Source organism: Pithys albifrons, chromosome 5 (assembly GCF_047495875.1).
Source record: "Pithys albifrons albifrons isolate INPA30051 chromosome 5, PitAlb_v1, whole genome shotgun sequence".
Classification (NCBI taxonomy): domain Eukaryota; kingdom Metazoa; phylum Chordata; class Aves; order Passeriformes; family Thamnophilidae; genus Pithys; species Pithys albifrons.
Window position 1 is genome coordinate 43,549,855 of NC_092462.1, and position 27,398 is coordinate 43,577,252.

At 36.1% G+C, this 27,398-nt stretch overlaps 1 protein-coding gene across 4 annotated transcripts in view; it reads right to left on the reverse strand.

Annotated features, from left to right (window-relative positions):
- Window positions 1–27,398, reverse strand: part of FAT1 (FAT atypical cadherin 1) — a 100,302-nt gene that overhangs the window by 50,679 nt on the left and 22,225 nt on the right. For 3 of the 4 annotated variants that reach the window (XM_071556363.1, XM_071556362.1, XM_071556361.1), the window contains exon 3: window positions 13,384–13,698. In XM_071556363.1, the coding sequence (XP_071412464.1) occupies window positions 13,384–13,698 (315 nt within the window). Of the gene's footprint in view, window positions 1–8,450; window positions 8,649–13,383; window positions 13,699–27,398 lie in introns of those variants that run through there. The other variant, XM_071556364.1, reaches the window with a different exon arrangement.

Genomic DNA, 27,398 nt, shown 5'->3' on the forward strand with positions numbered 1-27,398 from the left:
ACCTGCAGAGTTGCATAATGGTGAAAACGACAGCAATTTGTCTGTGTTGGGTTGATTTGGCAATGACAAGGACTCAAACAGTTGCTGTTGACAAGAGCAGAGAACGGCCACAAGTTTTTGATTCATGTTGTTACATTTTGTCACAAAACTTTGATACACCCTTGATGCAAGATTAGGAAGGTGTGATGGGGTTTGCTTTATATGAAGAAAGTCAAAGAGTAAGAGGTGACAAAAAGAATTAAATCTAAATACAAAAGAATCTTACTTGAAATAATTCTCCCTAACAGTCAGTTCAAAATTGTAACTATTGAGTTTAAGGAAAAGTAAATTTGGTTAACGCTTAATTAGAGAGGAATGGTTTGCTATGGTGTGGGTTAACTGTGCCATGGATGCAGATAAAAGAAATAACTCAGTTTCTTTGCTGCATAAAAGCTATTAATCAGTTTGCAGGTACAAGCTGGCCCCACAAACACCATTGCTGTGTTCAAATGGCACTGAATCTTTGCTAGTAAATCCTGCTAGACCAAATTTAGCTTTTAATGAAGCAAACACCAATGGATTTGCCCAGCTTAAGCCACTACTGGCTGAAGTATCCCATACTGTCTGAAAAAGGAATCCAGCATACACTATCTACAAAGAATGCTGCAATGTCATGAGACATTGCTTTTTACAGTGACAGGAGAGCATTGCCATCTTAATCCTTAAGTGTCAAACTGAAAAACAGGGAAGCAATTGCCAATTAAGGATGAAAGAGATATCAAAACACAGGTGGTATACTTCACGTTCCTTTTTCTAATTATAGCGTAATCTTTTTATTAATAAGACCTCATATAAGCAAAATTAAAATCCACTTATAAAGTTTTCAGGGTTGGTCTGCTACAATAAAAAAGCCTTCCACTTTGTCCCACAGTGGATAAAAAGCAGAGCATGTAAGAAAGGCAATAAAGATTCCAATTTCACTTAAAAGAAAAAAGCCAACAGAAACAGAATTGCACACCACAGATGCATAGCTACTCAATGCTTCTGTCAAAATGCATCTGTAGTCTACATATACCATCAAAATAGGCATCCTATACTAAATAATATGAACACAACCTATATAAGGCAATATTAGAGCTGTCAAATGTTCAAACAATTATTCCCCAAAAACAGACAGTGCAAATAATGGCTGTTTCAATTATGGTCAAATCTTTATTTGTTTTTCCAGCAGTTTGGTTTGCTATCATATCAAATCTTTTCCATACCTATTATTCTAAACAATGATGAATCATCTTCTCCTGCTTTATATTTTTATGCTTTTACAGCCCATAGAAAACATGTATGCTATGGTTAAAATACATAATTTGGTAAGTTACAAGTAAAAGGAGGTGAAAATTAAACAAAACCCCCAAAATAAACAAAACAAATAGCAAGGAAAAAAGCTGCATTATTACTGTGAATTTATGAAGAGGGGAAAGAGAGAAAAAAACTGATATGACAATTCTCTATTAACCTCCTTGAGATATTATCTTCACATGGAGATTACAGAGCTGTGAACAATGACAACTGAAAATATTTATTGTCACATATTCTAAACGAAGTTTTAATTTCCTGGCTAAGGCTGGTCAAGCTACACATTTTCTTTTCCCGGGCTCTACTGGAAACAGCACAGCACGATTAATTGTAAGTGAACAAGTGGCAGAGCTGATACCTCATCTGCTTCCCTCCAGCAAAGGGCCTTGTAGGTGATTTCAAGAAACACAAGTTCTCCTAAATACCTCTTTCTATTAAGTACCTCTGGCGAAAGCTGGCATTAGCCCTCCTCTGAAGCATTCATCTCAAGACTCATCAGAGTCGCAAGGAAAAAGGGTAGATTTCAGCATAGCAACTAAAGGAATTGGCTGTTGAATAGCTAGGTTAAGGATGGGGAAAACCTCAAAAAGCAGAAAAAAATAAAGTAATCCTAGCAGAAATACCTCATGATGCTTGCATTTCTCTGAATATTCAATAGTTAGTCTACATCCTCTGACAAGATTCTATCTCTCACAGCAGTAGCAATTAGACATAAGAGCAGAAAGACAGCACCTTTCAACAGTTTCCTATCCACTTCTTCCTCATCAAGAGATATTAAGACTGGGGCCACCACCAGTAAATGACAACTAATACTTGGAGATGAAAAAAAAACAACTCAAAAGCTTCTGCTGCAAGCACTCAAGACAAAATTCTACCATGTACTACTACTCTACACACTAGTTTGTTAAAGAAAGTCTAATTTCAGATAAAATCCTGTTAATGAAGTGGGTCAATAAAACTCAAATGAGTAAGCTGAAAAATATGCAGAAAGAACAAAATATATATGCTTTGATCTGTTAAAATCCCCGGTCTTTTTGACCAAGCATACCACACTTCTGTTAAAACACTTCAGACAACTAACAGAAGGGCTTAGTCTTCACCATATATATCCTGTATATTCAGCAGAAACTAATGCCAACAAAGGAAATGTAACACTTCTGGATTTAGAATCACATACACATGCATGACATTCTTTTTACTTAACTCTTTACTGCTAGACATTTTCCTAAGTGCAAATTTAGCTTTGGTGAAGTGTTTCACTTCAGCTTAAGACTGTAAAAGGTTTCATTATGGTAATCATTATATTTTTCCCTTTTTTCCCAGTTTTTCTATATTATAAAATGTTTAATGGTGCACCAACAGATTTCATCCATTGTTGAAGAGCTTTTTTGAACTACAGCCATGATAATAAGGTCGAGTATTCCTATGCAGTGTGGCTTTTATGACTACCTATTAAGAGGGTTGGGGAGAATCTTTGGACCTAATATAAGTCAGCTCTGCAAAAAGAGTCCCCCACTCTGCTCTTTCTACCGAAAAAAGAAGTTCTCGGGTTTTTTAGATTGAGCTCCTTCTCCTTTCTGTAACACTTTGGAGATCTCCATTGCTGTGCCACTCCCTCTTCACAAATAAATGCATGACCACACTTCTGCATACACCACACCCCCACAGGAGTGGCAAGTGAAAGATGATTTCACTTAAGCTCTGAAAAGTCTGTAGAACAATCAGTTTTGAAATTCCTGTTATGAGGTGGGGAGAATTTGTTTATTGTTGTTAATGAAATGACAGCATATGTGAGTAACAGGTCACTGTACCAAATGTTTCAATTTCAAAGCAAAACTGACTTAGAGCATTATTTTGCAGTCATATTCTTGCATTTTCTTTCTGTCTCTTATCATCACCACTCCCCCATCCTCAAAATCAACAGGAACAATAGTAATTCATATTACTGACTATTGTTTCATCTGAAATCAATGGCAAAATGGGTCAAACATCCTTGAGAAACACAAGTTTATAACAAATATTTCTAAGATAATGATGAGCAAAAAGTATCTCTAGTGAATTGGTACAATTTTTGTATTTAGTCATATTTCAAAAATCACCTCATCGGAATTATTTTCACAACAGCAGCTTAGTAATTTAAAGAGAATTTGGATAAATCATAGTTGTTCTGCCTCACTAGGTGGAGAGCTACTATAATTAATTGAAACTAACTGCAAACATCCATAACAAAATCAAAACAACAAACCTGCACTAGGTAACAAATATAATTGTGTTCTCCCTTCGTTCCTTCTTTGAGTTTACATTCTGGTGATAGTTGCTGTCTATTTGAGGTCTACTGAAAAATTAAAATAGTCGCAACTGCATTCAGATAAAACTTACTTCAGATTTCTGTTTAAAATAGTTGTAAAACAGACAAAAACGCAAGTACAGCATTCAGTTATGTAAATATAAATAAAACTGCTACATTTGGAACAAATATAGTACAAGGCAGCAGACATTAGCAGAAATTTTTTTAATCTCAGTTCCCAGCTACATCAAGTTACCTCTGTATCTGAAAAACAGCACATCAACAACTATTTTCCTTCAATGCTGAAAAGGCAATCTCTTTAAAAAACAAAAAACTGTTAGGTGGGCACTGTGTTAACAGTACAGTTTATCACTATTTGAATTGCAGTATATGAAAAGAAATACAGTTTCTCTGATCTTTGAATGCATTGGCACTGAAGATTGAAGGAAATATGGAAAGCAACTACAACACTTTTTATAACTAATTTCAACAGTGTTGTAGTTTGGGATTATTATGTAAATTCTCTCCCCTGCCACTAACTGACCATGTCAGCAGTTAACAAAAGAAGTAGTTAACTGCTGATCACTTGGATGGGGGCAAGTTTGTCTCCTTTGTTTTGGGGGACATCTTTCCCTTCTTAGCTCGGCAGAACTGGGGGGAGCGGTGGCTGCGGAGGAGGGAAGCCGCTCTGCTGGCTACTGCTAGGGTTTCTGGCTGAGACGTTGTATTTTCTCCTCGCCGTGGCTGTTTCTCCTGGTTCCTGCATCTGGGATCCTGGTCTCTGTTGCAGTCACCACCGCCTGCACCGTCACGGCCTGCCCGCCCTGGCTGGAGCAGTGACCCAGGAGAGAGAGGTGTGCAGCTGCTTTTGCAGGACATGTGGTGGTTCCCCACTTTCAGCTTTCTTTTTCCTTCATCTGGGACAAGAGACACAGAGTTCATCTGAGAGCTCATCACTCGTCTGTCTCGCTGGAGAGGGACTGGGAACTACTGGGAACTCACTCCGCAGCCAGCCGGACTGTGACATTTGGCACTGCTTAAGTATAACTTTCCTCCCGGAGGAAAAACCTGCTGGGTTTTGTTGTTGTTTGGTTTTTGTTTTTTTTTTCTCTCTCTTGTGGTGTTGGGGAAGCAGTTTGCACTAGTCTGTTATATATATATATATATATATATATATATATATATATATATATATACACATATATATATATCTCAGTTAAGAACAGTTATCCTTCTTCTATTAAAACTCCTTTTTTTTTCTTAAATTTGATAAAGAGTGGCATGATTATTGTGGAGGAGGCCCCCTCCCCTGCTTGTGGGTAAACATTTTGGTTTTCTCCCCTCAAACCAAAACAAACAGATAAAAGACATAAACTAAATATAAGCGAGGGCGTATTTGGTCACTGAGGTTTTTATCCTCTGTTAAATGCAAGCCATAACCAGTCAGCAGAAATAGTTTCTCTGGATTACATCAGTTAATTACCATTTAAGTTCTCATCAGTCATGGTTACTGCAACCGAGTCAATTATTATTTAAGCTCTTGTTCCCCCACTTCAATCTCAAAATGGACAAATAACTAATAAATTTTAAAGGCTATTTTTTAACATATTGTTATATATTAACATCTGTTTACAAGGTCTTAATATATAAATCAGTCTAAGAGTTGAAGAAAGTATGGATTTTGAATTCAGATGTGGCTATAATGAAAATCTAGTTTAACTACTGCATAACATAACCTGAAAGTATTGGGGAAATTACAGCATACACTCTGTAAGCTGAAGACCAATTTTGTCTCCAGGTAATAAAGATGCTGTCCCTCTTCAAGGCTGGATTTCCTACTAACCATCCTCACTTAAGAAATGATGTATTATATCGAATTCAAGAGAGGTTTCACTTCCAGACAGAGGACTATATCTTTCTTTGGTTTGAGTCCCTTGGAATCAGCAGTTTCCCTCTCATGAAAATACTAGATGTGATCAAGTCATGTCTTAGACAACTCTCATAATACAGTGAGTGTCAAGTTTTACTCTCTGAAAGTTCTCTTATGACATTTTTTGTACTGCTTCCAGTATCCCACCACTTCCTGAAATATGCACAAAATGACTTATAACACAATAATCCATGATTGTTTCATCACTGTCACAGAAAGACAACAATTTTTTGATCTTCTTTCAACTGATTTCAAGTTAACTGTTTTACACCTAGCTTACCTTACAATGACCATCAGAAAAGGCCTGTATTTAATTTCTAAAGGTGTTCAGATAAGCTTTTTGGCAAGACTGTAGTCAAATCTTGTCTTCTATGGACTTCACAACCAAAATAAATAAATAGGTTAATAAAAACAGGTCACTGAAAATTAATAAAAGACACCTTAAAGAACAGATTTCATCTTTGCAGCTGGCAAAAAATAAATTCCGTGTCTTACTAGCCATGTACAGATAATGACTATAAGCTACAGACAGGGTGCCACTGTAATTTATCACCATCAAGGCAGGTTGCTGAGTTAAAAAAGAAACAAGATAGTCCTAATAAGCTATCATACTGAAGCAAGCTTATCATAAAGGAACTGAACAGCTTTGGTTGACATGGTCTTAAAGATAGTTCCTTAGCAATTTCACTTGCTGTTTATTCCTAAACTCTTCCTAAACTGGTGAAGTTTTCAGATAGAAAAATAGTATTTCACCTAGAACTACATTTTTGCTGGGATTGAGCTTTTATTTTCATTGATTAAAAAAAAAAAATCAAGCCAAGCTAGACGTGAATCAGTGCATTAATTCTGAGTAATCTCTTAATAGGAAATTAATCAATACTAACGTTATAGCGTTATTATATACACAAACTCCTTTAAGTTACACTATTATTTGAGCCTGCCAATGAAAGACTGGTATGTTTGAAAGCATATGTAAAGGTGCTACTTTGGAAATAGTGCGTAACAGTGTCTGATCACTGTATCTTCCACGGATAGAATTGTAATTTTGCACCTTACATACTCCAGCTGAAAAGAACATATGATATAGAGGGAGTCTGTCTTCACACACAGCAAGCTTGCAGATGACATGAAGATGAGCGGTGCAAAGGACACAAGAGAAAGATGAGATCCCATCCACAGGAACCTGGACAAACCTGAGGTAGACCCAAAAGAACCTCGTGAAGTTCAACAAGTCCGGGGTCAAGGTGCTGCATCTGGGTTAGGGCGTACCCAGACAAGAGTTCAGACTGAAAGATGAATTCATTGATCGCAACCCTGCAGAGGGTGTTCTTATAGATGAAAAGCTGGACATGAGCCAACAATGTACACTTGCAGCTCAAAAGGCCAATCACATCTTGGGCTGCATCAAAAGCAGTGTGGCCAGCAGGTCAAGGGAGGTGATTCTGCCCCTCTACTCTGCTTTTGTGAGAGCCCACCTGCAGTGCTGTGTTCAGCTGTAGGGTCAGTCCTCAGTACAAGAAAGACATGGATCTGGTTAGAGCAGGTCCAGAGGAGGGCCACAAAAATCATCAGAGAGCTGAAGCATCTCTCATATGCAGACAGGCAGAGAGAGTTGGATTGCTCAGCATGAAGAGAAGGCTCTGGGAAGACCTCATAGCAGCATTGAAGTACCTAAAAGAACATTATTAAAGAGAATGACTTTTCACATGGGCAGATGGTGACAGGACAAGAGGGAATGGTTTTAAACTAAAGGAGGAAAGATTTTGATTAGATGTTAGGAAGAAATTCTCTACTCAGTCAGAGGGTGGTGAGGCACTGGCACAGGTTGCCCAGAGAAGCCGTGGATGCCCCATCCCTGGGAGTGTTCAAGGCCACACTGAATGAGGCCCTGAGCAAACTGATCTAGTGGGTGGCATGCCCGCCACTCATGGCAGGGGGATTGGAACCAGATGAGTTTTAAGGTCTCTTCCAACCCAAGCTTTTCCATGATTTCATGAGTGCTGCATCAGAATATGGGAAAATTGAAAGAAAACCTCACTGTCTTTTAAACGCTTGGTTTACAACACAGATCATGCTGAGCATGACCTGAAGATTTCATGTAGCTCCAGGGACAAGTAAAGGAAGAGGAAAGGATGGCTGCGCTTCTCATTTATTTTCACAGCTCCTACCATTTCTCTTTTTACAAGAGATATAGGAGAACAAATAAAGTAAATTTTAAAAAGCCCCAACACCACTACCTAAAATTTAGAAGAAATGTTCACTACATAAATATTTAGAAGCAATTTTTAAAATAGCTGCCTCTATTACAGGAAAATTTCTATCTTTTTAAATTCTAAATCCTTGGATATTGTAGAGTAAGTGGATATAAAGATATTACTAGAAATTTCACAGATATGTTTTACCTGTTACACGAAAAGACCAGGTTGAAAACCACTGGTCAAGTAGCACTTCAAGTGCTTTAAGCAATATTTAAAAAGAAATATAAAAGTAGTTTTTTTTCAGAATTAAACTCTCTTTTCAATTGTATGTCCATATAAACTTTCACCTACTCATGCAATCCTCTGTGGCTGCAAGAGTTTAACAAACATTTGTGTTAATTCTGGTCACATTTTCAGTAAAGCTAAAGAAAAAAGTCTGTTCAAGAGACAGTGTAATCAAATATTTTACTTTCTCTGCATGTGAGAGATAAACAGTTGAACACATGGAGACTGCTACAAACACTGTGAGCTGTGTGACATGTGTGACCAATAATTAAGTATGGCATTGTTTGCCAGCTATGAAAGTTTCAAGAGTAATTTCAGCATTTGGATCTTTATTTAACTGTAAAATCACATAAGGTTGCAATGCAGTAATACTGGTTTTATTCAAGTTCCAAAATATTACATCAGTTGGGATTAAAACTCACAAGTAGTTAAACAAAGATTTCCTTTGTCAAGATGAAGCCAATACTACTGTGCGGTCACTGGCCCTTCATTTCCTTACTAAGTAATTCTCTGGTGTTATCGGAAACCCATGGAAGTTGTTCGCAGCTGTACCATTTCCTATTTCACTTCAGTCTCGAAATCAGACAGATACGCACAGATGCTGCTTTAAAGGTTACTGTGTAAAATGCAAAGGATACAGTTATGTACTGAAACGGGTAATTACTCAAAGCTTCTACTGAAATTCCCTAGCTAAAAATCTTTATCTAAACAGACTTACTCCTTTTATCAAAGGAATGTCCACAGCATTCTCATAATAATACCAAAGTGTTTCGTATATGAATTAACGTCCCTTTACAATGCTCTGAAGCAACTGCATCATACAATTATTTCTGGTTTACAGCCAAGTAGGGGAAATGAACAACTCAACTGTAGTCTTCCCTGGCCCTTTACAAATGTTCAGGATTCCTTTCTATTAATCAGTAATACTAAGGAAATCTGGAATTCTTTTCACTATGCAAGTGCAGATTTTGCCATTCTAATGCAGACACTGGCATTTATAAGTCAGCATAAGCTTCTTTCAGGCATCTTAACTCAGCAATCTTTGAGATACTTATCATACAAAGCTTGTATCATTAAGAAGTAGCCATACTTTAAAAATGTTTTCTGAGCCTCAGTGCAATAGCTCTAGTGTTAAGTGCTGGGATTAACCATAAAGTCCCAGGACGTGTGTTCACAACAGATACCAAATTATGCAACTTCAACTCCTGCCACCAAAATATATTAACATGAGTTGAAGCTTTTCTGTTTAGTCAATTACTTCTGTATTAATTACAAGCTATTTTGCAAAAACCATAGCTTACATGTTTGTCTATGGCTGGGTTTAGATTATGAAAATCGTGCAATCAGTCTTCTAATTCTTTCCTGTAAATAATATTACGATAACTGCTTTCATTCTCCTTGGACAGGTCATATGTACAGCAGTTTCTTTTCATTACATGGAAACCCCAAACCTAAAGAAAATGATATTTCGTTTGCTGTAATGAAAGGTCAAGTATATATGAAAAGATTACAAAATGTCCTGTGATGTACTGTGTTATATATCCTGCTCCAACAACTGAAACTGAATGCAAAGAAAAACTTAGCAGTGTTTCTTTAACTATGTTATTGTGTAAATATTTAAAATATAAAAGACATTTTTAAGTGTCAATTAAGACTTACTAAAGGAGATACTTGGAAATTGATTGCTAGAAGCAGCACACAGATACTACTTCAGCTAGTAGTATTTTTGAGAAACAGATCTATAGTTCCTGTCATGCAAAGAAATCTCCTCTTCCTGTAAAGATGAAGTATATCCTACAAAGGTCCACATTGGACAGTTTCTAAAAATACAGGATTATTATACAAAGACACAGACATCTTAGTGTGAAGCCCATAAAATTCTAGAAATTAATCAGCTACTTCAGGAGAACAGAATGCAGTGTTTCCATTGACACAGGTTACATCTATGTTGTTGCTATTTATAATCTGTATTACTACCATGTGTAGGAGTTCTAGCCATGGACCACAACACCATAGCATTAAGTTTTATAAAGAGAAAGAAAATTATGGATCCCAGACCTGGAGAGGAGACAATAACATATTACAAACTGAAACATACTTTTAACACTCACCACATATTTTAACACCAGCTTTTCCCTGACATTACAGTCCCCAGCTTGCCTTTGGGACTGCACAGCAGCACCTACTTAACTCTTAACTGTCACTTTCAGTGTTACAATGGGATACAGTGAAAGACTTGATTCATGTTCCAGCCCTATCTCCCCTGTGGTTGGAAGGCAAATCTGGGCCACTGTGAAGGTATCTCTGACAAAACGCCTTACAGGGTCCAACAAGGGTATACCCACATAAGTAAACAAGACAGGATTTGGCCTCTCCAATTCTAGTCAAATGTCTCCTCAGCTGAGCCCTATTTTAATTAATCAAGAGAGATAAAATATACTGTCTTATAACTAGAACGATAGCTTTCAAAGTGTTTTTTTCAGCTCCTTAACATGTCAATCCTAGTGTAAGCACTTTCACCCCAAATTAGATCTATTCAGGCTCAATGTATCTAGTAGACAGAAGAGAGACTTCAGAAGTTATGAACCTGGTAGCCTCAGTCAAAACTCATCTTAACCACTATGTTAGTGCCCACTGCAGACTGACAGTTGCAAACTGAGCACGTACAGCAAAACCAGTACAGCTCATTAGCTCTAGTGAAATCCAGGCTCCTATTTAATGTGAAGACAATGTACTTGAGCTAGCAATTTAGTACCTATTTAACTTACTTGAGTGCACTCTGGGAACACAACAGAAACCACTCAAAGGGGATTCTCCTCTCTGCTCTGCCCACCTTTTGTCTTCCCCTCCTCACTATGCTTAATATGTCTTTCCAGCATTACAACTTTAACAGTAGCAGGCACCAATGAAGGGTGATATGAATGGTGCATGGTGGGTGCATAACTACTCCTGTGACTTTAATTATATTATGGGAAAAAAAATTCTACTGCTGAATGTAGATCAGAGGGAGATTCTTTTCTTTTCAGTGGTTGTGTCCTGAGATATAATTACTTAATTATTTCCAGATGCTCTTTTTTGTCTTTAATACTGAGCTTAGAAGGACTGCTTGCTTCTATAGGATGCGTGCTACAAATACAGGCAGGTAAGAAACTCTTGATGGAAAACCTTTATTACTTTTCTGTAAGTGTTTCTTCTCACTTCACCACCTAGTGTGTTGAGCTCCCTCAAGATCCCTTTCTAACATAAATGAGATCGGCAGTAAGCTACTGACATGGGAAACTACAAACTGTCTAAAGACAAGTCACAATCTCCTGGTACCCTTAGTCTTCTATCCGTTAAATGGAATAAAGATGTTTCTTTTTCTCAAAACTTTGGCAAAGGAGGCAGACAAATGTCTTTCTTAAAAACACAGTTTGGAAAGTGCTCCATAATGATACAGAAGGCAGAAAGGGAAAGAACTAGAAAAAAAAAAAAGAAAGAGAAAATGAACTACAGGAAAATTAAGGACACAGCAACTAAAAATAGCTGGCCAATTACATACAATAAAGAACAAATGAATGTAGGTAGAGTTTATGTTCACGTGCAATTTGAATACTGCAGTCACAGAGTTCTTTCCACCCAACTTACAGGTAATTTTATTTCTATTTTTATAAGTATTAGTAGTTGAGACAACAGGAAAGACTGAAGTAGCAGGTAAAAAATCTTTTCAAAATCTTTTCAAAGTTATAAAGGGCAAGGAAGCAGATAGACAATCAGATATTTTTTCCTTTGACATCATGTAAAATGAGAGAAAACACAGAGAAAAACGAACAGAAATAAGCACACAGTTTCTGCACTCAGTTTAGAAGACTCTGGTTGAATTTTTAATGTTTTACTTCTCAGGTTGCCTTTTTTCTAAAACCAACACTCTGCAAATATGGTATTTAGATGCAGACTTTAACTATGCTAAAGATCTTCTGTCACTATAGCCAATTCATGTTTCTCTTGGTAGTGTCTTCACAAGCAGATGCAGCAAATGCTGACAAAGAAATTATTGTCAGAAGTAACCCAAATAACATACCTGAGTTTGCTCTCAGAGCTTTGCTCAAACAGCAATTACAGCTGACAGAGCACATAAGTCTTTCACACCCTGAGTTGCAGTAACTATGAAACAGAATGAAGGCCGCAGTGTCAGCACAGCCTTCAAAACATATTTTTCACTCCACTTTTGCTCCTTAAAATCCACCTAAGTTCCCTATATGAATGAGCAAGAGTTAAATTAATAATGTTTCTATTGATCCCTTGTACTTACTGGGTTTGTTACAGAATACAGTCACTCTGCAACTCTGCAGCAGCTCTAATCTAAAAATCTCTGTACTGAGACAAAAAAAATATATCTGGCAGAGTGAATCAGAAGCATCTTTTGTAATTTTTATTTTGAAATAATACCTAAACACAACATACGAAAAGCTAAGTTGTGCCTAACCCAGCAAAATATTATTGAAATAAAACTAAACTCTTTCTTACTGTTAAAAAATACCTGTGGGAAAAACATCCAGTACATTTATTACTTTTTCTACACTCATTCAGAAGGAAGGGATGGTAGGCAACCCTTACAATGTTTTCAAAATTACTACGTAGCTTCTTTTAAGACCGATTATTTTGTTTCCTTTATCTCTACCATATACACATTTCAGTATCTGCAGTTTAAGTACTGAAAGGTTACTTGGTTCTTGCTTTTCTACTTTCTTGTTAAAACCTCATTGTGTTTTTTCTGAAGCTTTCCAAAGAACCACTGAACTCACTCTTTCTTTTCATTACATAACAATCAGTTCTGCAAATTATCTTCCAGATTTTGTTTTTTCTTACAGCAGCAACGGTTACTTAAAGTCTCTTTAGACTGTGGGACAAGTGAGTTTGCAGCTAATAAATGGATTATTTTGCTTATACCAAGACTATTTCCCCTTCACAAAAAGAAGAAAAAAGTCAGACAAAAATCTCTTCACAAAGCTTTGAAGACTGAGACTGCCAAAACCAATTTGGATGAAACTAAGCTAAAATATGTATTTTTACTGTATTATTTACTGCACTACAAAAGCGCCTGGACATTGACCAGTTTAGAGTGGTGCTACTGGGAACTAAGCCTTCTCAAAACATGTAGGACGTGGATGTCAAGTACTTTGAACCAAATGCTTCACTCTCAAATCTTCTTCTACATCTTTGTATAACTTACCAATATTGACATAGCCAAGATACCAGGTTAACTCTAACCTTGTTTACAATGCTAAATCAAAGACCTTGATTTTATCCGATTTATGTATTTATGCAAATACATTAATTTATTAATACATAAAATACTGTATTGTACTTACCAGTTTTGGGGTTTATTGCAAAGAATCCCTGTGGATTTCCACTTGTAATCTTGTAGGTCAATTTTTCACTTGAGCTAGAATCTGGATCAAATGCCTCAATCTGAACGACAGATACATCTTTAAGGGAGTTTTCCATCACCTCTGGGTAATAAACTGGTTCTGTGGTCTGAGGAGCATTATCATTAACATCCCCAACTTCTATGTAGATTTCAATGAAAGATGATAAAGGTACAACGCCTTGGTCTGTTGCATAAACAGTTAACCAGTAATGTGAAGTTGTCTCATGATCCAGGCGATCTGCAGTCTCAATTATACCTGTTTAATAGGAAGAAATAAAAGTAGAAAATGTTCAATATATACGCAAAAATGTGTAAAAATAGAATAAATGTGATAAATGAATAAATAAAAATGAATACAATGATATTGATTCTACAATCTGTGTTAATATATACAGACAAACATATTAAGGCTAATCCAAAGCTACAAGAAATAAAAATATTGTAACAGCTTTTGGCACTTATGTACTACATATTAAATAAATAAATTACTTGATTTCCTTTCCAACATCCTTTGAAATTTATCAGACCAGCCAGCACTGCTCATAAAAGGTATTTTGCCTTTGGGACCTAAATGACCCTCACTATTCATCAGTGATAACAGTAAATTTTATACCGTATTAAACTATATGATTTAGTTGCCAAATTCTTGAAATTTTTATCATTATACACATTAATGAGCAAATACTTAAATGTGAAACATTCTTATCTATGTGCCCAAATGAATTAGTTGACTGAATTTTCTTAATGTGCTGATTTATGTTCAGTTAGAAATTTCACAGAAAAGAAAATATAAGTTAACTTTCGTAGCATTAGGACTAACCAATGCCTGCCATTATTCTGGGAATGCAAAGCAGCAAAAATGGAGCAAAAATGCGCAGTATCTTACACACATAAAATTAATTACAAATTAAGGAAGAGCTACAGAATTCACAAACAAAATAAAAATCTGAGTGCTGAGCCTGTAAGAGATGGTCTAAGCCAGAACTGACTAAAGAATTTATCCACTGTAAAGAAATACAACTTTGTATTTATAAGCAGCTTACTCTACAGGTACAACCATAACATGCATGTATCAAAAGAGTACATAACGTGGTGTAATGTGGGAAGAATATTAAATGGATTCACAAAGCCATGGCACAACAAAACTCTGCATTTTCCTTTTCCCAATGCACTAGCTCCTACAGGTTGTCTGATTTGAGATATTTTCTAAATAGAACATAAAATCAACCTGATATATGTCAGGATGATGAACAGAGCAAGCCCTAGCAGCTATTTCAGCGGAAATTTTGAAGGGCTTTGTCACAGCCCTTAGTGTCTGTTATACTGACGCAAAGGCCTAATCGGGAAGGGAGCCAAGATGAGTCAAACTATCACCATGACAGCCAGTTCTGGACCCTGGATAAAGCCACATAAAGTGACTATGCATGATGTGGCACTTCTCCTGAGCTCATTTACTTCACACAGATTATCTGTCTGTCTATCTATCTATCTATCTATCTATCTATCTATCTATCTATCTATCTATCTATCTATCTATCTACCTACCTACCCCATCAGTAAAACAGGACCTCAATAAAACTATGCCACTATGTTTTCAAAGGAGTTCTTCAGGAGAGGAATTAACTTTAAGTATTGTGTTCTTCACACACTACAGACATGTTTTTTTAATGCATTATACTGGCTGAGCAAAATATTAAGCAATTACTCATTTATTCATTACTTTTTTGCCTTGTGGGAAGCTGCAAGTCTGACAATGATAGTTTAAAATTTTAAGACATCAATAGGATCGTTTTAGAAGGGCTGGAGGGGATAGAATCTAATGCTTAGACCTGCAAAATACTCATATGTGGCATTTCAAGCAACACAACATTTCAGAACTACCACCAGATGTCAGTGTGGAAATTGGCTCAATAAAGTGTCAAAGGCTACAAAAGTGAAAAAAAAGGAGCGACACTACAATCCCAAAAAACATGTGCATTGCATGCAGTCTAAAAACGTTTTCCTGAAAGCAAGCTAGTGACTTTATAATTTCCATTTTTATTTTTTGCAGAACATCAGCAGCAGCAACTAAGCTCTGATATATCACTATTTTACATTTCCAGTCTCTCTACCTCAGTATTTATATTTTGTTTGATGGTAGATTTACTATTAAAAAACAACAACAAAATACTCCTATCCAGTAGTCACTGGATTTGTGCTGTGGTTACCTGCAGTTTCTGCATAAATTTGCGCTTAAAAATGAACACACAGCCTTGAGCATGCAGTTACCTGGATTCTACTCTTGATTCATGTTACACTTTTTGCACCTCTAGTTTAGTCAGGAGACTTGCTTGAGAGTAAATAAATTTGTTACTTATTGTGGCCTCACTTCTAAACCTAAATGATGGATGTGGCATACAAGTACTTCATCTGAAGTCAGCGTAAACTCTATGTATGCCCTGGAAAATCCTGTAAAACCTTTATGTCCTACCAAACATAAGACTCGAGTGTACTAGTTACCTTTCTGCAAGGCTGCCAGCAATGCTACTCTATTGCTTGTGATTCGTGCAGAACAGAGTTGGCAGGCTAATGTGCTGTACAGAGTAACTCTTTATTTTACACACATCCTGCTTTCTTAACAGTAGCTGTATCATAAGTGGCAGATTAATTTTAAGATAGCCTTGACCAATTTTGAAGAAAGATAAAAAGATAACTTTTGTGGAAAGAAGCTCTCCTCTTGCAATCTGCTCACCTAATATTTACAAATTCTGACTCCTTAGTTATCAAAACCTACCTCAAGGAAAAAGAAGACTGAACCGATTTTGCTTTTGTAGAGAATCAGTTCTCATGTGTCTGTACTCTTAAGTCACATTTCAAAAGGTATGAAGGGGGAAAAAGTACCATACCAAAAATAACAGTATCTCAAAAAGAAATATGTGTTGTAGGGATAGTGACTAACAGTATGATATAGCAGACATAAGCAACTTTATCTTTTAATTAATTTTTAATTTTATATTAGATCTGAATTTATAATATTATTTCTGTATATTTTACACTGGCTTTTGCATAAATGTTTAATGAAAGGCTTAGAATCTGTCTGGTCATCTGACCATTGAAAAAATTACATTATACAGATCTTTATTCAAAAGGGCAGCTCTGGTTTTCAGAATGTCTCTGATTTTCTACAGGGTCACTCACACTCTAAGCATGCACTATCCAAAGTAACCTGACATCTCATTAGTTTTCCATTTTTCTCGTGTTTGTCACCCAACAGATCCTGAATTGTTGGGTGAACATTTTTTCTCTATGTGCTCTTTATAATTCCAATCTGAAATAGAAAGCATCCAGGAAAACCATTTTATGGTCAGTCATCTATGCAAAAATGTCTACCTAACAAACTGTTTAACACTAATCAAGAGATTAATTCCTGAATGAACTTTTTTAGAAGCATAAAGGGTATTTAAAAAACCCAGTTTAAAATTGATGGAGTAGACAGGTAAGGTATGTGTATGCAAGCTGAAAACCCTGTATATGCGGATGGCCCACCCCTGGCAGTGTTCAAGTGCAGCTTGGATGGGGCTTTGAACAGCCTGGTCTAGCAGAATGTCTCCCTGCCCATGGCAGGGGGTTGGAATTGGATGATCATTAAGGTTCCTTTCAACCCAAACTGTTCTATGATTCTGTGATTATTAGAGATGGGCACAACAGAGGAGTGGATTACTTTGACAATATAAAAAATGAAGACTCAAAATAACATTCCTCTATTATAAAAGCTATGCAAAAGGGGATGGGAAAATGAAGAAAAAAACTTCCCTTCACCCCTCACACACTGAGGACGGTGGAGGAAAGGCCACCACACCTAGTTCTCCTTCATCTAATATGACTCAGCTTTCTTTCTGTTGTTTCCACCCAGCAATAAAATGAACAGATAATAATCCAGCATCTAGGGGTGGGGGAAGCTCTGACTACCAAAACGTGAATTTCTTCTGGTTCTACATCAGCATTTATGTCACAAAACACAATCAAACCCAAATGAATGCAACTGTATGGAGTATTTAGGGATTTTTTCCCCTATCCCCTTAATGCTACTGTACAATCTGACCTTACATCAGTATTTATAAAACATCATCCTATTGTCATTATTCTAGTTGAAATTGATCCTGCTTCTGCCAGAACACTAAATCTTTCCTGATTTTGCTTATGAGAACACTAATAGCTTAATTTTTAATTTCTATGCACAGTAATGAATACTCATGCATGTAAACTTCAGTTGTCTACTATATCTTCTAAAGAGAATACAATGAGTTTAACTGTTAACTTTTTTTTTAAATAAATATAATGATTCTCCTACCAAATCACAGGTCTAGAACCAGTCACTGATTGGTGTGACAATGTTTTGCTTTTGCAAATGTTGACTAGAGTGGCCTGTTTTACATATATGGGCAGCCTAAGACTGGATGCTATGTGAAAGCCAGCACTTAGCACTCATGGAGTTTATAAGTTCACTGGCTTCTTGTTCCAGTGGTTCTCAAGAAAGCAGAGAAAAATGATAGGAACTCATATATCGAAGAGAAATAATAAAGTCAGATTTAAGTAATAGTTCATTTATTTTAATCTTGCAGTCGTGTAGATCCAACATGGAATAGTAAAATGTTGATTCATATCATCAATTTCAACAGCATATTCTGACTCCTAGAAAACATTTTCACTTTTGTGCTCCTATTATATCTTCAGTGCTGTAAAAGCTCTATCTCTGCTCCAATTCTTCTCCCATTCACAAAAAATCTTTAATCATCTAAGTTCCCATCCATGTCCTAACACTGAAGGAATTTGGTAATTTTAGTTTTTACAAACCATTTGCTTTTTATGTAGCAAGACAAGTAGAGAAATCCTCTACCAAAGAATATTTAGGGTGTAAAGTTCTGGTAATCCCAAAGACTTGTAGTCAGGATAAAAAGAAATTCCAATTCAGTCACTAACCACCAGAGGAGTTCAAAAGTGATCTGATGCAATGTTTGTCAGTCATCTTTACAGGAAAATCAGAGCTGATTTCATAATATTCACGTCAGAAATTTTAGACAACATATTGTTCCCTCTTGATGCAATAGGATTTTTCTATCAATTTCATCAAAAGGAAGTAAAATTCCTAAGTGAATGCTATAGAACAGAATTTGGACAGAATTTAATATGGAAGGACAGGATGGTTTTTGAATACAGCAAATGCGAAAAAAATTAAAACATTAACCCCATTCTTAACAAGAACCAGCATTTCTTCCAATTGAAATTGACGACCCAAGTCTTACAATCAAAATCACCCTTAAAAACAGAAATAAACATAAAAATACACCTCAAATCTGACAGTCTTACATATGCCAATTCTATCTTATTAACAAATGCTCAAACTATAATACTCCCAATTCCCGGGGATCATCCTCCTTAAGTGTGCTTATCCATGAGAACTCTAATTAACAATATTAATGATTCTGTAATGGAAATCAAAACCAGCAATCATTTCTCAGCAAAGCATGAAAATGCAGTTTAGCAGAATTTGCACTGAGAGTGACATTTTGAAACAAACTATAAAAAATCCCTGGTCTGGAACATGATGCTTGAAATCTGATTACAAACTCAATTAATCTAACTTCTAGTAAGCTAGGCAAATAAAAAAGCTTTTTCAGCTGCTTTAAAAGCAATGGAAAGGGAAAGCAGTATTTTAAGAATTTCATGAACAGAAGTTAGATCAAATATGACCTTCAATGAACAACCAATTCAAATCAAAGTTCTAAACACAGAAGCATGCTGTCCCTCAATGGCACAAGTCTGCCAACACACGAACCCAGACTTCAACTTTGTCCTGAATTCTGAACAGTTAAGTCACTGCAGCATAAACTATCACTAAGGTCTCCATAACCTCTTGAATTAAAGATAAAATTGGGGAAAACACTCAGCACATACTGCAGTTTACTACTTGAATCTCTGATACCTCTAGATAGTCATCATGTATTTCCCAGGAAGTTCTTAACATTTATGAAATTAGCGTTTTATGTGAAAAAGGGCCAAAGAACCTCAGCTCCCAGAAGTTTACAGTTTTTATGGCCAAATCTCTACTTTACATTTTGTGAAACTTTGCTTAGTTGTCAAAACAAAGAACGAATCACATCACCCTTGCTTATTAGAGGCTTGGTTGTTTTGGTTTTTAAGTAAAATCTTATTTAATATAATATTACCATATTTTGTCTTCTAATGTTAAACAACTCAGAACAGACGGTTTACAGATTGTAATTAAAATCTCCACTTGCACAGCTAGAATAGGCCAGAAAAACAAAGACATTTTACAAAGCTGGTATTTTCCTCTTCATTTTTGTTTCTGCTGATTTTATTTTAAATAGTATCTGTTCTAAACAGTACTTTGCCTCATACTGCATGTTAGTGACAGTGCAATTCTTGAACACTATCCAGATCAAACACAGATGAACATAGACAACTTCCTTGGCAGACTTCTTGTTCCTATTCATCTCTTCTTATAAGCTCTATTTTTCTTATGTTTTTTTTTTCTTACCTTACTAATTACTATGAAACAATAACCATTTTTCTGAGCAGTATGAACACACAGGCTATAGCACAGCTGACAGGATTAAAAAAATAAAAACACTACCAAAACAACCCAACAAATCAGGAAAGAGCATCTGGCATAGGAGAAGATGCGGTTCTTGTCTGCTTCTCAGCAGTCCTCAGAGGCCTTAAACAGGAACACATCCATACTCTTTTGTCCTCCTTTTCCCCTTAAGTAACTTCTAGAGGCACAGTCAAATCAGGACAGTTGGCAAGTGGAACCCTGTGTGTTATGCATAGGGACTTTTTGATGTTTTTTTTTTATTCCCACCACTTTATGGTCCTTGTCAGAAATGCTAAGAAAAAGCAAGGTAACTTGAAAAAAAAAGTTAATTCATTAATAGTTATGACATCCAAACGTACAACATAGACTATGGAAACAGTGCAGACTGGAGTGCACTGTTTACAAGTACTATACCCTTCTGTAGTACTCAATAAAAATTGTGATTCTAGCACTAATTGTGGCCAGTATCATAGATCAGATTCTTTCCACTTTTACAGCAACTAAAAAAAAAAATACTTCTATCTGTGTTTCTGTTAACTTCTTAACTTTCTGATAACTTCTGGCCATCACTATAGTCTGGCACTGGGAAACACCTTGAAGCAGCAGCCAAGTACAGTCACAGCCTTACATGACAGACAGAGTTCTCTAAATTGAAGGTTTTGAAACATGTAACTCTATTACGCTGAAGAAAAAAAATACTATTTCTCTGAGGCTGCTGTGCTACTGTAATTCAGGCCTCCACCAAGTGCCAGAGTGTAAGGGACAACTGAGCCTTAGGCCTGTTGTTCTTCTAAAATAGCATTCAATGCTAATGTCAACAAAATTTAATATTATTTCATCAGTCAGGTAATAAGTACTTAGTAAAACCAAAACAAAGACAGCACAATATCATTCCATACTTCATTCTACACAAACCAACTATCCTTAAGTACACTGAAAATTTCATGTATGTCCTGCCACAGACAACACTCTATGCAGTACTTAAAACACCCGCTGAAAAGACGAAAATCTCCATCCTGTCAACTACTTGAAACAGTCTGCTAAAGAAGGATTGGAATGTCAGTTCATCCACTCTATAAACACACCAGAATGCCAAGAGAGGCACTGCACTCTAACTCCTGAAATATTAAAGATGTGTGGCAGGCAATGTGGATTTTTTTAAAAAGTACATACAATCTGGTTTTTAAAAGAAGTTATATTCTTGACAAATAAACTGATCTGGCAAAGTGCTAGCCTTACTTTTATCACATGCACTTTGAACAGGAAGCATTATGTGATTATGCCTCTGTGGAACAAAGTCAAAAAGCCACCCAGAGAAAATATGATTTGCTCTTCAGCTCCATAGCAATTTAAAGCTCACCACCCACAATGCAAACTACTCACATATCAGACCTCTTATATCTCAAAATTCACACAGACTAAACTGTACCGTCTCAGAATAGAAACAATCCTTGGTTGCAGCCCTGAAGAAAAGCAGAAAGTTTTATCAACTATTGCCTGCTGTTGAATCATACATGAACAAGAGATGTTCACTGCTTTTCTCTCTCCTCTCCTCCAGAAGCATTAACTAGGCACAACTAGAAAGACTGTAACCAAGCAACAACCCATCGATACTGCATCTTGCATACCCTGAAGAATTCAAGTGACTTGTTTGCACGTCTGAGGAACCTGAAAGTGCATAACTAATGATTCAATCTTGTTTGAAAGAGTTTCATTTTAACTTTTTAACCACTCAATAATTCTACTATTTCACCTAAGCTGAATCTTAAATTAACACATTCTAATTATTTTTTAAATAATTTGGTGGCTTTACCTCTTACATGCATCCTGGTTAACTGTACTTTAATCTTAGAAACAAAACAAAACAAAACCAAAAAAACATAAACACAAAAAAAGGCAAGAAAAAAGAAAAGCAAAAGTAAACTAAATGACACCCCACAAAAACACAACTAGTGTTGAAAGATTCAGCAACAAATTATATTTGCAGCTATGGAGTTAAGATTTTCACATGCACCCCTAGAGTCTTTTAGCAATACCATCTAATGTTGTCAGTGAAAACCTGCCTTCAATAGTTACAGCTTGTCACGTATATTTTACAGATTTTACACATTTAATATTCAGTAAGTTTCTATGAAGTGGTTTAAATCCACTTTATATATATATAAAACATTTCTTCTTTATAAGAACGTCAATGAAAATATTCACAATTTTGGCTTCAGAGAATGCACAGAAAAATATCACTCAGGAAAAGCTATGAAAATAATACTTAAGCTGAAAGTATCATATTGGAATTGCAAGTCCTTTGTCAACATCTATAAAGGCAGATTGCAGAAAATTTAATTAAATCTCATTTATAGCTCTTTGAAATAGAAACTATACACATTTCAAGTTACGTGTTGTACTACCAGCTGAGTATTAACGCTTAGCCAGGACTGTTAAATAGAAATTGCTCATTTTCTAATTCAAGGCTTAGAAAGTTTCAAGTAAAATCACTACCAGTACCAGCAAGTTGTTGGCACTGTAGCAGTTGTAAGACTTTCAAACATGTTAAGTCCACCACTGCTTGCTCTCTTTCCAGGGACCACTTATTGCAAGTTCTGCGAGGCGGAAGGGGAAAAATATCACTCCAGCGCATACCTGGTTTCTAGAGCACACAGAACCCACCCTTAACAGAGCATATGAACCATAGAGTCACTATTGGTCTCTGCTACATGCAGCTTATACATCAGGTACACAAAGATTTGAAGAAATACAGAATGTTCAACAGTTAAGAGCAGCTCTGCCTTAAATAAGCATCTGGAGACAGTACAAAGACCTAAAGACGTGCATAGTTAAAGCTCTCTACAAAACATAGACAGCATTTAACACATTGAGAAAACAGATTTTTCACATCTTAATTAAATGGGGAAAGTAGAATAGAAAAGGAGGAAAAGAAAGAATTGAAGTAATCAGATGCAGAAACATTTCAACTTTCAGTTTCTCCCACATGGCTTTCTACATATTTGTACAAAAACCAAGAAAAGTGAATGGAAAACACAGTGGTTAGACCATACATAAAAGGAAAAAGTTCTGAAAATATGTTCCTAAAATTGTCTACATAAAATATTATGCCCAGAAAATTTTGATTTGCTACTAGATAGTCTAAGCTACAAGCAATAAATCTGCTAAGGTCCACAAAGACTGTGAACTTCCTTTCAGGAAGCTGGGGGTTGTCGAGGGGGAATTTTCCCAATTAGAAGATCCCTGATGGGGTTGCCTTAGAACTCAACTGATTATTTCCAGTTCAAAAAATCTTTTGGGACAATGGCAGACAGCTCCCATTGTCAGCCTCATTTATGGTTATTTTAATAGCTCCAGCTTATTTCTGTCAGCTAGGCTGCTTGTATGTCAAGCTTTTGGACAGGCTCTATAATTGCTATACAGAGGAACAGTACCATGTTGCTAAAACTCGATATGGAGAGACATAAAAACCCCCTGATGAGTACACATTAGGAAAATGAAATGTTAACTCATATGTCAATAGGAAAAATTATTGTAATACAACCATATATGATCTATGTTTCTTGAAGAGAAAGCAAATAAAACAAGCTTTGCTGTCAGCATGAGCAGTCATTCATGATTTTAGAGAAAGCTTGCTGAAAAAAACATGACTGAACTACTACATCAACATTACAGAATATTTATAAAATATTAGTGAAAATGGAACAAACTCCCAGCAGATTCTCAGCCAAGCATGTGGGCTCTCAGTACCCACAAAAGCTTCTCCCACTGTGTTACATGAGCAAGGTTTGCAGGATGTGATGCAAGTCTCTTTATTCAGGACATTTTTTGTCTTCAGGTAAAGACACGGCCAGTTTCTATCAGTCCCAAAAAATACAACTGCACAATATTATAAAATAAGAAAAAGAAAGTATGTTTAAGCAAAATACTTTAGGATAATATTGTTAGCTACTCAGTTACCTTCATGACCAACGGAGAACATCTGTAGCTAATTAAGAAACAAGTGAAGGCTTCTACAGGTCTACTGTTTGTTTACTTATGAACATCAAAGACGAAGAAAAATGTATTTAATCAAATTTTTGGAATGAATTTGTACCTGCCTTTGTATAAAAACTGCAAAGGTTTAATTTCTAAGTCCTGTGGTAAAGTTTATAAGCATTTCTTATATAAACACACAAATGAACTCATACATGCTCTTCAGAACTCTGGCTTCAACCCTGCAAAATCCCTCTAACTTCACTACCAGTGTTCTTAATATTAAGGAACTGTTGACAATGGATGTGGTAATATTACCACTCTAATAATTTAGCTGGGAAATGGGGAGCCTCTGAAGGGGAAATTCCTCTGCAAATGGCCCCAGGAATTTCAAAACTAACTGGAGCTGACAGATTAACCTAGGTCCCCCTTAGGCAGAAGAAGAGGCTACAAGGAAAATAATGAGACACATGGGAAGCCAATTATGCACAAGAGCAACACATTTAATTGTTCAGAAACTGGTTTGTTGATCCAGAAGGATCAAGCTGTTTAGACCTTTGTAAACTATTAAAACCTGGACAGTTCAGCAACAAGTATACTTTAAACTCTAAACTTTACAGTTCACAGGGGTTTTTTTCTGTAAATTTTGAGGTTTAATGACCATCTTAAATAAGGAAAACCGCTCCATACATCCCAAGAATCTTTTTCCTGCATACACAGTATTTCTCTCAGATGTTTTGCTGGCAATTAGAACAACAGCAGCCTACCTTGAATTACCTCCACAAAAGAGGCACTGAAGGCCCAGCAAGTCCAAGAGAGCAGACCTACCCTTCACTAAAAAGCAGTTACAGCTGTGTTTCACGGCAGCACTGGCTCATGACTAATGCACACAGAAAACACTGTCAGTTAGCACGTGCATGTTATTTATTTGTGCTTGTGCTTCAGACTGCTGCAGTTCTGGTTCCAGCTTTCTGTCTCCACATTGTTTTCAGTTGTAGAAACTGCTGGTTAACATTGACCATTTCCAGACCAGCTCTGAGCAAGAAAAGATACTGACACCCATCAAAAGGCTGGCAGCATGTTGAGAAATACTGGAAATCAAACTATTACTGCAGTTCACATTACTACACCACGTAACTATATACACAATGGCACTTAATTACTACCAACAGAAATGCTGCTTCCCAAGCAGATTTCTGTGTACAAAGAAGAGCTGGTGTACCTGTGGGCATGTGAGTGCTAGGAGAACAAAGCAAATTGAAAAAATCATGAGATTAAAGCATCTGGGATCCAGTGACATAAAAAGACATTTTTATCCTTGTTCTGACAAAGTCAGATTTATTAACTTACAAAGTATCCATTTATTTATTCAGACTTTATTTCTACTCACATATCCAGGGGGGATTCTACACTGATCAGTCAGTACCTGTTATATACTAATTTTTTATTAGCCTTATTAGCCTTTGCATATGAATCAAATGAAACACAAGGCCATACAGAAGAAAATGTCTGAACATGTCTGTCTTTGAGCAAAAACAGCAAGATAGGGGAATCATGAAGACAAAGAATTTTGGTACTACAAAATTATGTTCATTCTCTTTGGTTATGATTATTGTATCAAGTAAATGAGAAATCCTCCATTTGTAAGCAAATTCTTGCATGCACACTGAAGAATCAATACTTAATATCTAAAAAGGAAACTTGTAACTAGAAAACTAGAAATTACTTACCAGATGTCAAGTATATTTATTTATAAGGGCCCTGTGTGCTTGTTGGGAAATGGTTCTGTCTTTATCACATAAATAATGAATAACTGCCTATACAGTTTTAATCAACACTCTCTGGAAGAAAAAGTTACTAAAGGTAGCAGAAATGAATGCAAGTTAACAGTTAAGAAATAGAAAAATCTACAAACTTAATTGACTTTATTGCTTACTAGTAGAATCTGCAAACATTGGACGAACAGACCACAGAGACTCTCTGATAGTTGCCATTAGAAAACCTAGTAATTATTCTCCATAGAAAGTTTTTTGCTGAAGATAACTTCAGCCTTCATAACAATACCAAAGAAAATGGGTGATGTGAATAACTCCCCATAAAACTATTTTTCATGGAGCCATAATAAATGCAGATCAACTGTCTAACTAGTACACTTAGTACAAATGAAAGAACAATACAATATTGTAGGTAAGCAGTAGACCATTTAGGCACACAATGCAGTTTGCTGCTGAACCACTGAAGATTTTTCCCTTGTTTAAGAAATTTAGAATCTGCAGTGACTAGATTGACTTGCACCAGGTGACCGCCTTAACTATTTGTGCACAACTGTTGTCAAAAAAGTATTCTCAAATGCTGGCCATTCTCCTGTTTGACTAGACTGAATGACTCAGTTTCCAAAGGATTTTTTTATTACCCCTAGAATTACAGAATTAGTATCGCGTATGTATTTCTTACTCCATGCTGGATCAACATTCACTCAAACATTTAATCCAAATAATCTACAGTAATCTTGCTCTCACTCTAATCATCACTCCCGTACCTTCTTATTAAACAATGTACATCAAAACTAATGTGTCACTTGAGTCAATGACACTTTTATGACTCATCTTCTACTAACAATTTTTGAACCTTCTCACACTTTCCTCCTCTACCTGGTCTGTATATCTGCAAAAATTAAAGTCAGTCCAAAATTTCACTACCAAATTTCACCATTCAGTTATCACATTTTTAGCAAGCAAACAGCTAATTGAAAAGTGCAAGTTCTATTTTTTTGGTTTTGGGTTTTTTTTTAAATATTTACAAGCACAGTTCCTGGTCTGTGGTTTCTGTACTCAACAGACAAGTCCTCATTCAGAAATCTCATCAGAAATGGTGTGAAATAGTGGGGACTATGAACTGCGTAGATTTTTATCACTTTTTTTTTTTAGCCATGTTTTGCCTATATCCATACACAAAATAATCCACTTATTAACAAATTGCCATCTCTTCTTTCATCTTTTTTTATTTTAAAATGCTCTGGGCAAACACAGGAAATCCAAAATATTACTGTACTAGCTAGGAGCACAGGTAGAAACCACATACGTATAACCAAACATCAAAGAAAGGCACAAGTAAATTTACCATTTCTGATTAATCTGCTAAGATTGGTATGGTAAAATTCAAACTACCTTCAAAGTGAACTATCATTCCAGACTTCTTATGCAAAGGCATAGTCATCTTTCCTTCCCCCCTCCCAAAGTAATTAACATTCCTTGCACAGGCAGCTGGACATTTGTTAATCATTAACTGTTCGTGAAATAAAGACATGGAGAGAAACAGCTTTTCCTCACAGTGGTACACCAAAAAATTCTGTTAGACAGAAGATACAGTGAATAATGTAAAATTAT